This window comes from Agelaius phoeniceus, chromosome 1, assembly GCF_051311805.1.
Source record: "Agelaius phoeniceus isolate bAgePho1 chromosome 1, bAgePho1.hap1, whole genome shotgun sequence".
In the NCBI taxonomy this organism is placed as follows: Eukaryota; Metazoa; Chordata; class Aves; order Passeriformes; family Icteridae; genus Agelaius; species Agelaius phoeniceus.
Genome location: NC_135265.1, coordinates 23,113,391 through 23,125,692, shown reverse-complemented (window position 1 = coordinate 23,125,692; position 12,302 = coordinate 23,113,391). Strand labels below are relative to the sequence as shown.

At 37.9% G+C, this 12,302-nt stretch overlaps 1 protein-coding gene across 8 annotated transcripts in view; it reads right to left on the bottom strand.

Annotated features, from left to right (window-relative positions):
• The window catches only part of CDK14 (cyclin dependent kinase 14), a 448,028-nt gene that overhangs the window by 366,837 nt on the left and 68,889 nt on the right, over window positions 1–12,302 (bottom strand). The window contains exon 2 of one of the 8 annotated variants that reach the window (XM_077174729.1): window positions 11,056–11,165. The exons of the other annotated variants lie outside the window; for them this stretch is intronic. Coding sequence (XP_077030844.1) covers window positions 11,056–11,154 — 99 coding nt within the window. The 5' untranslated portion in view covers window positions 11,155–11,165. The remainder of the gene's footprint in view (window positions 1–11,055; window positions 11,166–12,302) is intronic. 8 annotated transcript variants of the gene reach the window in all.

Below are 12,302 nucleotides of genomic sequence, written 5' to 3'. Positions count from 1 at the left end.
AGATCCAGAAAGTTATGGAAGCTATCTCTTTTTCCTATGCAGCCTCAAAACTGGATTTTTTTTTAATATCTATTTAGGTACCATTATCAGAATAAAAAACAAAGTGATCCAAGCCATTACATATAGGAAGTCAATATCTGTGATCCATTATCCCTCCCTAGTTATGCAATGCTGTAAGTATAACAGTGTAGCCCAGTTTAACACTCATTGAGATGCTGTAAATGCCACCAGAGTCAAAAACTGGTGCTGTGTGAAGATGTGATATTCAATGTCACCTTAACTATTAAAAGTACTGACCTTAAGTGTATGTAGAGACAATAAAAGTGGCACCTTGTTTTGTCATACACAAAATGACAATTATGATTTATAAAACGCAATCAAGAAGAAGAAACTCTCAGTATGAATATACTGTGCATTTAAAGAAACCTCTGTCTAGCCAACTGCATAAGTCATTAAGCAGTTTTAATTGACATTTCTTTCAAACAAGTAATCATATAAGTAAACATTAAGGTATATCAATGCTTGAAGTGATTCTTACCCCTTCAGGAGTTACTGCCATGATTTTGTGCTTCTCCCACCACAAACTACATTTCAACATGAAACTTTCTGAGGGATAAACTATTTCCAAAACTATTTGGCTTTTAAAAGTAAGGCAATGGAACCACACTTATCTCTTTTAGATGGGGTATTTTTGCCAGCAGATCCCATAACTATGAGGAGCAGAGGTATGGGATCCTCATTTATGCTTTAATTCTTCTTTACAGGAAACAGGATTTTAAAATAAGCCAATTAACTTAATACATGTAACAGCTATCAATTATTACACGTATAACAGGGAATACACAAAAATACCTGCATCATGTATGGATTGCTCCATAATCAATAAATAAGAAAATATTACTATCCTTCCATACCTCATATCAGATATAAAAGGCTCAAGGAATTCACTGGACTATTCAACACTTCCAGCCTAGGGCACGGTAGGTGGCCCCAGACATGAAAAATAAGAGAGGAAATAGCTGCTTTGTCACTGAGGTTCCCACCTTACAGAAATCTCAGTACCTCAGAGGACCACGATGAAAAATGGATGTTGGCAAAAATGCCAGGAGAGGGGCTGAGACAAGGAGCAGATGATAAAAAAAAAAAAAATCTAGATGGGAAAAAAGACAAAACAATGGGAATTATATGTGTGGTATTCACACCAGAAAATTTCACATGTAGAACAATGTGAAAAGAACTTACCCAAAGTCTCTGCTTTGATTCTAAGATGAAAATCATGAAAAGGCTACACTAGACTCCAATGCCAGTCTCCCTTTAAGGAGATTTGCTTTTCTACACCAAAAACAGAGCGGTCCTACAGAAAATAATTTTTTGTGTTTGAAGTTACTCTTTGGAATAACACTTCCAAAGCAGCACTCAGAAACTGCCCAGGCACTTGGTATCTTGTAGGAAAAGACTTAATCCAGAAAACAGCAATAATCATTCCTGCTCAGTCAGGCAACAGTACTATAGCTGAGAGTCCCTAATCCCAAATCTGATTTCCAGATCTTGGAAAAAAGGTCCCTGTCAGCCCAGGTGTGCTCCAAGATAAGCACCTCTCCATGAGCATCCTGCCCATTACATTTTTCACATATGGACTCTTAATGTCAATATATAATTGTACCTCCCCATATTGTCCCACATTCTGCTGCCAAGCTATACACATTCTTCATACTCTGATTACTGAAATAAACCTACTTCTAAAATTTGCTCACAATTATTTACTCAGTCTCAACTGAAAAACGTAAGACAAAATGAGACATCATGATGAGACATTTGGCCACTTAAAACCTACAGCACCAACAGCCACTTTGCAGCTACATGAAGAGCTCTTCTCTACTTTTAAAAGGAGACACAAAAGGAAGATTTATCTAGAAAATCAGAACATTCATGTCAGTTTCAGTAATTACTTGAGCTATCACCAATTCTGGCAATGTAAAGCAAAATAAAACGCAGCACCACAAAAGTTAGTGTAGCTTATATTAAAAGTTATTTTAGTGTTTGTCCTGTGTTGACTATATGATGCTTTTATCCCCAATCGACTTGTTCTGTTTATGCTGAATCATAAGTTTTGCACCTTTAAGCCTTGTTCCAGGGAGTGAAGGGGGGGAGAGAAGAAGCAGCAGTTTGTTTTCAGACACTGCACTCCTCCTACACATTCCTGCTCCTGGACTGTGTTGTCTGCAGATGGACAGACAGCGGGACAGAGCTCTCTTTTGCTTTTAGTTAGTTTAGCTAGCTGAGGCAAAGAACTTCCCTGGACTGTTTTTTTTTTTCCTTTTTTTCCTTTTCTTTGGACCTCTTGAAACCTGCTTTGGACGGAACACCCAGAAGAGCACCAGCAGCTGCACCTGTGGCCACCGGGCCAGGCCTGGCCTGCGACATTTCCAGCACCGGAGGGACTGACCAGAGACTGAGTGAGCTCAGCTGCAACCCGGGGAGGGAACCTTCTCAGTTTGTCATCTCTTTTGGAGCAGCAAGGGGTTTTATTGTTTAATATTGTTTAGGTTTTATTGTTTAATAAACAGGTTTTTTCCACCTTTCTCCAAGGAGGTAGTTTCTCCCGGACCGGTTCGGAGGAGAGGCCGATATAATCTGCTTTCCTACCGGAGCCCCTTTGGGATTCTCTCCCAAATTTGCTCTGAACCAGGACAGTGTTTCTATGTGGGTTTTTTAATTTATTTAAGGTAAAAAGAGCCAGAATATTCAAGAAAGAGCTCCTCATGTTAGAACCCCAAAAAAGCACAACATAGTTTATACTTTGTAGCTTTCTTAGTTGCAGATCAGAATCTGAAGACAATCTATGACAGACAACAACACAGCCTGGAAGTGCTCCCTGCTCCTCCTGCCCAATCTCCCAATCAATTTGAGAAGATCCCAAGGCTACTCTAGGATAAAGAACCTTAGCCATCATTATGTCAGTATGGACCATGGGGCTACAGCCTCCACCCTAACATCATGGTACTTACCATATCTCAAAACATAATGTCAGCATTTAGCCAAATTTTTTCCCCATAAAGAATACTGCTGAAGTTAAGAGACTGAAGTCACAAGAAGAGTAATTTTGCTCCATGTGTAAAGTTCCATAATAAGCCCCATTAAATAAATAAAAATCACTATCATCATTCATGGAATCATTTTTAAATAAAGATGCCTCTTTGAATCACTTTAAAATCTCATTTCAAGCAGTACTCCTTAATCTGCATTTGAGATTAATGTGAAAATAATTAATGGTGTATCAGATGTAGTTATTGTGATACAGTTTCAATGCAACATCTTTTTCACTTCATCACTGTCACCAAAATTAAGAGGTCCCAAAGAAACAGGATTCTTAAAATTAAAGGTTGCTAGACTAATTCATTTACTGTTTAAAGTCATATAGCATTGAAAGAGTGAGACTGATTAGTTAAACCGTGTAAGTAATTTATAGTCTTACAGTTCATGAATTTTAAAACAGTCATGAATGACCAGGAATTAATCACCTGTTGGGGCACTTAGTAAAATATAGACTGTCCCATAGCAGTGAAATTTATTCATATGAGTAGAGATACCCTCAGTAACAAAGACCAACCAATTCTGGCAGAACAGGTCAGACATCCTACCACACAAAAGAAAAGAAGCTTAAAATGATTGCATAGTGTGAAGACACCCTGCTCTGGAGCTCATCACATCTTTCAGGAAGATGTATTAGATCTGGGTTTTAATTCTTACATTTAACACTACAAATGCTTACTTTGGTCATCCAGTGGATACAGACTTATGTAAAATATTTTTTAAATTGCTAACCATCTACAATTTTCTATTGGTTATTGCCACTGTGTAAATCTGGGGGGGAAAGTGACTGGCTGGGTAAATACCAGAGTGGACATCCAAAGCTGCTACTGAAAAATCTGAATTCCACCCATTTGCACCATTCCAGGACATGTAGTACGAATGGACCAGATAGAGGGAAACCCAAGATCAAGCATGCAGCAAGAAAAACAAAAATTAAAATTACTGAGTATTGTGAGGTAAGGAAGTCACTTAACCTCTCCACAATTCCATTTTTCTGTTCACAACAGTGATTCTGCCCCTATCACAAGCAGAAACTGGGAGTGCTAATTAAGTCTGCAAAGCACTTGGGCTTTATAAAGTGAAAAGTTATGAAGATATAGATTATAATTTGTAGAGCCAAAACCCACTGGAAGTAGTGCAACAATCTCATTTTTACAGACAATAAGACTTAGCAGTTGCATTTAGCTGAGAGATGTATAAAAAGATATGGTTAGGTGACTACTGGTTCAACAGCTCAATTGCTTAGAAAGTAAGTCTGCCATTAATTTTCACTGGAAAAATCCTATCTGGATACAAGTTTTTATTACCTTTTATAAGCATGTTATTTTTTATCATGCTTTGGTACCATGGCAATTGAGAACACAAGTCATCTGCAGATTTTGGCATCCCTGGAATTTGACATTTGCTACTTATAAAACACAGTTTGGGAATGTTCTGGAGTATTATAAGCAGCTTTGTTCAAAATAAAAATGCAGCTATCTGCAGATTCATTCTCTTTGCAGAACAAAGCAATAGGGAGGCTCTTTCTCATTTTAAACAAAAGACTTGCCTGCTTCTTCTCAGTCCATCTGGTAGCACTCTCCATCCTCCCCAGCAGAGGGTCAGCAAATGACTGCTGCACCCACAAGCAGAAACATGCACAGGTTGAGAAGAGAGCTCAGTTGGTGAGAACTCTACAATACGGGAAAAGATCCATGAAGAGCAAAAGATGAGATAAGGGAGCGGATAAAATTGTGAAAGGGGAAGTAGAGCATGTAATGCTGCACGACATCACCAGCCAGCTCATACCAGAGCTACCAGTGCAATCAGGCTCATACTTGAAAGAGGTCGTTGAACACACTCACCCCTCCCTGTAATCACCTACACCAGCCCCTTCATTTGAACACTTGATGGGCACAGCTAAAAGAAGCTGAAAGAGAACTTGAGTAAGAGAGGAAAAAAAAAAAATAGGGAGGTGGTAGAAAGGAAGGAAGATGCAAGGAAAAAATGGTTGTAAAATAAGACTCTTTTTTTCCTCTCCTGATGACCTCTCTCTGTGTCCCAGAACTATAATTAATATTCTTGGGTAATATTTATTTAACTTTAATTCGCTACAGAGATTGCTAGCAATTCTAGCTATGAGCTAGCAAATGCAACTGGAAACAGAGCTCAGAGACTGGAAATGGTATCTGGGGATATGGTATGCTCCTTGCTGTACCTACCACAAACTTACTCATACACCTCCCACAGCCCATCTCAAAGGCACTTGCCCAAAATGGCCATTTTATTTCCAAAGTCAAAGCTGATGTTAAACCAACTGTCATTGTCATATGGAAGAAGGCGAATATAAAAAGGTCACTGAAGTGCCAGATGGGAGAATTTTTGAACTAAAAGCTCTGACATTAATTCTCTGTGTTTGTCTGAAAGACTGAACTCAATGAGCTGATTAAATGTCTGTGCTGAATTGCCAAGTGAGAAAAAAGTCACTCTCACATAAAAACCAACTGATCAGACCTGGGGTAGGAATCCCAGTTGCATCAAAATCAGAAAACATTTTTACCTGCATCAAGAAAAATAACATTTTAAACTAGAAATTAAAACTGGTTACACAATTCTTTCCTTTCACCACCAACACACCAAGAACTGCAATACAGAACATATTTATTCTGCTACCTTGTCTTCTAAATATCAGCATAATTTCTGAAGCAAGCACAGTCCTGAAATTAGGAATTATTGAAAATTATTTTAGGAGCCCTCAACATAGTAAGGAGAAGCTGAGAATTTCTAATTTTTTTTTTTCTGTTCATAGCACAGCCTAGCTTCAGAAAAGTGAGTTTCTAATCCCTTAAAGTTGATGTTCCTCTCCTTGCAGAGAAAAAAGGTCCAGTTTTCAAGAGAGTCTAGATAAGACCTAAATAGATTTTAGGTCTATAAAAGCCTACATATGTCCTCAAAGCAAAACTCTGTTCTGTGACAAGAGACGTCAGGAGGAGTCACCTAAGGACAGGGTCTTAGATAAAGGTCACACCAAAGTCCTGACAGCCTCTAACGCTCATGAAAAGAGACAGAAACTCAACAGAGCTGATCTAAATGGGCATTTTGCTCTATTTCTGTACTGATGCCCCAAAATACAGTAACGGTGTTAGCAATAAAGCCTGGCAAATAAATTCTTCTACTTGCACAGTGTTCACATTTGTCACACTGGTATGTAACACAATGTGCCATGCAAGCCTTTCCTGAAATGGCAAACAGGCTGCTGCTTCCATTAACCTGGATCCAGACTTGCTGCATCCAAAAGGAGGAGGGTCACTCCTCCAAAAAACCAAACAGGAGGGCACAGTTGAGGATCAGCAGGGCTATCAGTGTGGGAGAGGCAGCTTCCAGTGCCAGGCACGAGCCAAGGGTGCCTTGGTAACGAGAAAGGCGGTGGAGAAAGTGTCTGAACATAAACACTCCCCAGAAATTGTGACAGGTGGTTTTTATACTCTTTTACTTAGTTACCCACTTGTATCTGTTGTCTATCCTCCTCTGTAACCATATGAACAGGATTTAAAAATAAAGATAAAAAAAATATTTTCAATCCATTTTCCATATCAGCCTCCTGCTCCAACAGATGGCTACATGTGCCAGTGCTAGTTTATACAGTTTTCTTTCCATAAGTGCATTATTAGTGGCTTTGGGAGAATAGTATATTATGTCTTTCTGAGTTTACAGGTTTATAATTTTATTTTATCCTCCAAAACTCCCCCTGATCATGAAGTTATCAAAGGCATATCCATAAATGCAGTAAGTCTTCCCACTGCCAAGTTCAAGTGTGAGAAATCTTGAGAGACTTGACAACAAAATGCCTATTCTTGCTAGATTCTGAGGCTGTCAGTAAGGTTTTTAAGAAAATAAATTGTAAACAACTCCAATTTGCCTTGAAAATAGGTTCTACCCAGTTCCTTTAGGCTGCTTTGCCTATCTCGAGCAAGCCTCTTGATTCTTTCACAGTTATCGTCAAGTACGTCAGACTGAAACTAAAAAAAATGTCCTCTTACAAGCAGGGACTGCAACAAAAACACTGCTGTGGGTGAGATCTGGTCATGTACCTGACAGTCTATGACTTAAGCCCAGCTACTCACACCTTGCACATATATGCTCTTCACATAAATGCTGAAGAGCACTTTTTAAATTAAAAAATGAAGGGGATAGGTCATGTAATCGTCCTTGTGAAATATACACATTTGCAGTTGGAAAGTTTTTTTGCAGTTATCTTTTGTCTGGTGTGATGACAACCTTCATTGCAATGAAGCAGCATGCATGTAGCATGATCATTAACAAATCAATGCCACTCTCACATTAGCTTCAGCAGATGTTTTAAAAGTGCTTTGCAAGAAATAATTCAAAAGTAGAATGGTAAATTAGTTTGGCACTTGTTCCTTCAGAACATTTCCTTCATTAAAAAACATCTACTTGCTTCATTTCTTTCCCTGTTTTCTTCATTTTACTTCCTTTCTTTTCCTTTTTAACTATCTTTAGCAAAAGCCAAATAAACTAGGTAATGGGAGTTGCTTGCTTCATTCTGCTAATGCATTTCAAAGTTTCATTTTTAGCACCAAGAAAGAAATCTCTCCTGCTTTTACTTGCTTCATCCCTGAGGTCAACAACCTTCCAGGTTGAGAAATGCAGCATCCAAGGCAGATGAAAGTCACAAGGAAAGGCAAGCTCTCTGAGTATTTCTAGATCTGTTCCTCTCATATTATCTTCCAAACCACTGCATTTGACAAAGTATCCTCTACCAAGTCAGCACAGGATAAAGGTAGAGGCAGAAAAAGAGCTTCAAGTTTGTCATTATTCTCTTGTGCAAGGAATCTTCAGAGATCTGAATAACCTACATTCCAACTCAGTCTCCCTGAAATCTTACTAACAGCCATCCATGACCTTTCTGCCATTGCTTTCTTTCATGGAAGTTTGAGAGTTCAGACAAGGATGAGAAACCCAGTTTCACAAATAATTAAATGAAAAGTCCTCATCTGTGTTTGGATTTCATATACACCTGACTTTTTTTTTAACTTGTTCTTTCTGGTTTTTCCCCCTCAGACAAATGACCTGGTTATAAAATTCTATATAACTTGAATGAAAAGTCTCAAAGGAATTTTCTAGCAGCTACCACAGGTTTGCCAGACTTGCAGCAGCACAATAACTTTCAAAGCAAAAAGGTGTAAGGGGGAGCATAATGAAACTTGCTTCTCAGTGCATAATGTGCTAGACTGGAAAATATGCCATATCCTACAATTCAGAATTTAGTCAGGAGCATAATTGAAAATTATAGCCTATTAAGTTACTCAAAATATGAAGAACACTCTAGTATATCTTTTCTTGCCAAGATACATAAAACTTAAAATGGAGAGGTTGCAAGCTTATACTGAGAAGAGCTCATCATAAGAAGGATGGCTACAATTTTATAATGAGAATTCTATGAACAGTCTAGAGAGAATGCTTATTAAAAAAAAACAAAATCCTATGTATTTCAACAGAGAAGTGAAAATCACTGCTGCTTCTTTGATGTATTCAAGCCAAAACATGTGCTATAGTAGACTTATGCCTGTGCTCAAATGAATTTTAAAGAATAAGCTGTAACAGCACAAAGCAGCCAAGCCTTCTGTAGTTGGTGGCAATTTGCACCTCCAAAGCTGTGAGTTCACCATGAATCACTTTCAACAAGCAACAAATTTTGAGAATCAAATTGGTCAAAAATCACATCTATCATTAGAACAGTGTAAGAAGTCCTCCAACCTTACAGTACATTAAGCTTTTCATGACAAAATTGTCACAAAACTGAGAGTGAGATTGTAGATATCTTGCATAACTTACCCTGCACAGCTGCCTACCAGTAGTACAATCACATTTTATAATTATATAATTTTATTATTATATAATTTTATGAATCTGGACTACTTTGTGAAACACAGAAAACTCCTTAAAAACTTGAAAGTTAGGGGACTGGTTCCACCACTTTCCTAGGCAGCAGCAAAACCAACCACTCCATCATTAAACTGTAGAACTTCTCAAGACAACTCTGCTGCATTACTTTAAAATAAAATTTCCATAGCCAATATTTAACAACAGAACCAATTTGTTCATTAGAACCCCCACTATTTACCAGGAAGTCTGGACAAACTTATTTTACACATACTCTCTAATGGTTTAAATATATTTTCTGTGTACTTACACAAAGATTTAATAAAATGGAGAAGGACATATTCAAACGCTCTAAGCCTGTAGACTGAAAAGCATCAGAAATAAATTAAGTGAAGCTAAGCTTTCACAATGTATAAATAGACATTATGCCTTTTCCTAGTGGTTTTATGTCCCCACTGCTCACTTGGCAACATTTGGTATTTTCCTCTTCAGGTAAGTTGTATACAATTTAATATTAAATTACAAACAGCAACACAGCAAAACTGAAATATAACAGACATAAATTCTATTCAATTTCCTGGATAGAATGATACAGACTGGATCAAAAGCTTGCTGATATGATATTTGTTATTAGCTTAGGTTATTTTACATTTATATAACATCTAGCTTAAGTTTATCAAGTTATTTTTCAATCAGAAGCTGCAACAGAACTAGTAAGCAGAATGAGATAGCAAGTTCAGCTCTAGAGTTATTGTACACAAATTCCAACAATAAATCCTACTAATATTTGCAAAATAAAATAAAAATCTCCACTCACACTTTTCACATAATTTCTGACTAGCACACCAAAACAAAGACAACTAGCAGATAAAACTGCATGTTTCCATGACCTCTGCAGGCCAGTCCAGAACTGATATAGCAACTTCAGAGAAGCCCATCCATCCAGGGATATGATAAACAAAAGAGCAAGATCACCAGCAATGGAAAGAAAGCCCAGAGGTTACCTCTACAAAGGCAAAATGATGTGTTTATGGAGTTGATAATAAAAATCATCCCCCTGAATTCAACATTCAGTACTATGTTAAATTACCCTTTCACTACTTGCTTTTTGCTAAACTGCTAAATCCAGAAATATGTGTAGGTTTATATTAGGGAGTGGAATTAAATATATCAGTAAAAAATACACCAAACATCAAAGAGATGCATATAATCAATGATTCTGACAATATACAATACACTTATCTCAAAAGCAAAAAGCAGCCACAGAAAGGTATTCACTGAACCATACCAAAACACAGAAGTCACCATGTGGGTGGAAGGAGCACTTAAGGACTGATGGAGTTGCTATTGGGAGAACTTGTCCTGACATTAACATTTTAATAACAGTATTAAGAAAAAGAAAGTCCTTAAGGGTCAGATTCTTAACATGATCAGTACACTCCTTCCTAATCTGGTAGCAGAAAAAAACCAACCTAAATATTCTGGAAGCCAGCATGGACCTAAGAGAACTCAAGTTCAAAAAATAGCAATTAACCTCTTCTTCCCAAACTAAGAACACCAGCTAGTATTTTCTTTAGTTCAGAAACAGGTTTTGGATAACTGATATTGCACAGGCTCTCTGTTGCTTCAGGTAATATTTGCTAGGATACTCCTATTCATTTCAACAGGGATTGTAACCTGTAATTATCATTGTAGCAATACCTGAAACACTCAGGAACATTTTAAGGCTAGTATTATCAAACCCAATTTACAAACCATGCCCAGCAGTCTCTGACAGCTATGTATTTTTGCTTTTCTGGGACTTCAAAGGGAAATAACCCCAACAGAGCTGTCTGGATCTGCTCAGCAGTTCCTGTGACCTTTAAGGGGCACATCTGCATTCACATCTATAGCAAAGTTGCTGAACAAGACAGCCCAAATTCTCACCTGCCCCAGGCTGAATACTCACACACACTCTCACCCCAGCAAACTCCTGATGACCCCAAAGACCCACCCAGGGCAGCTACTGAAATCTGCAGGGGCAAACGCCCAGTGGAAAAAGTTCAAAGATTTCCCTTACAAAACAAAATAATCCCTCACCTGTTCCCTCCACAGCTGGAGCCCAGCACAGCTGGCAGCCAGGCAGCCTTGCTCTTCAGCACAATCACAGCCCCTCCATGGCTCTACCCATGTTCTCATCTGTGGGGGCTCTGGGAGAAAAAAGAAATGCCTACCTGAGACAGACAGAGAACCTGCTCAGAGGTCAGCCCTCCAAACAGCCCACCAATTCTAAGTGTCAGGGGAAAATGTCAAAACCTGCTAGAGCAGAGTGGGTTTTAGAGATTTTAGGTACTGGTTTTGTTTAAGATTTATACAGCAAAATAACAAAAATAAAGGGAAAAAATGATAGGTGACCATTTTTGCTATAGGACATCAATGGCTGGCCAACCTTGCACTTAGATGAGATTTTGATGATATTTTGCCTGCTCAGCTACAACTCCTCAAATTTCTTTCTTCCTGGAGTCAGGGTCACTAAGGAGAGTATGGCAAACACCCACTCCTCAGGTAATCCCTTATTTCCTGCTCTAACAGACCCCAGCCTCACTACAAAACTGATTCACAAAAGGTTCTTTCTACTCACAGAGCACTTGGCAATAACTGCCTATTAAACTATGTATTTCTTCCCTTTCCCATCTGTGTTCTTAAGTTTTGGCCACATTTTGCACATTTTAAGTTTTCCAGCTAGTTAATTTGGGATCTGTGTTTTACTAAGTATTACCACCAGGAATATTATTTATCAATAAAATATATCCAAAACATTATTCTTTTCTTAAGCTCAGAAAACCAAAACACAAGAACCCAGAGACAGTAGTAACACAGCAAACAGAGATTATGACTTTAGGCTTGGGGAGAAGAAACACTTCGAGAAGGATGATGGAAGCAACAAATTTCACATATATAAGTAGATGAAAAGATAACACTAAGAGAAAAACACAATTTAAAATTTGCTATAAAAAAATCCCTCATGCCTGGACTTCCATTTGTTGTACAATATGTGGGCAAACACGAGTGGTTGGATTACTCCTGTGCATTAAACAATGGTTTGCAATTTATTAATAGACATGACAATACAAGCAAAGGAAAGCTTCCAAAAATCATTAAAGAATAATACAACTGAAATAACTCTTTCAATAGAAACATTATGGGTAATTCTCAACAACAACAAAAGGCATCTCTACTTTCTGAGAGAGAACTGTGTATATTAAGGTTGTATAAAGTGTGAAACTGACCACCTCACATCACTTACATCACAGTATATACAGCATTTTTAAAGAAGGAACTCGAGC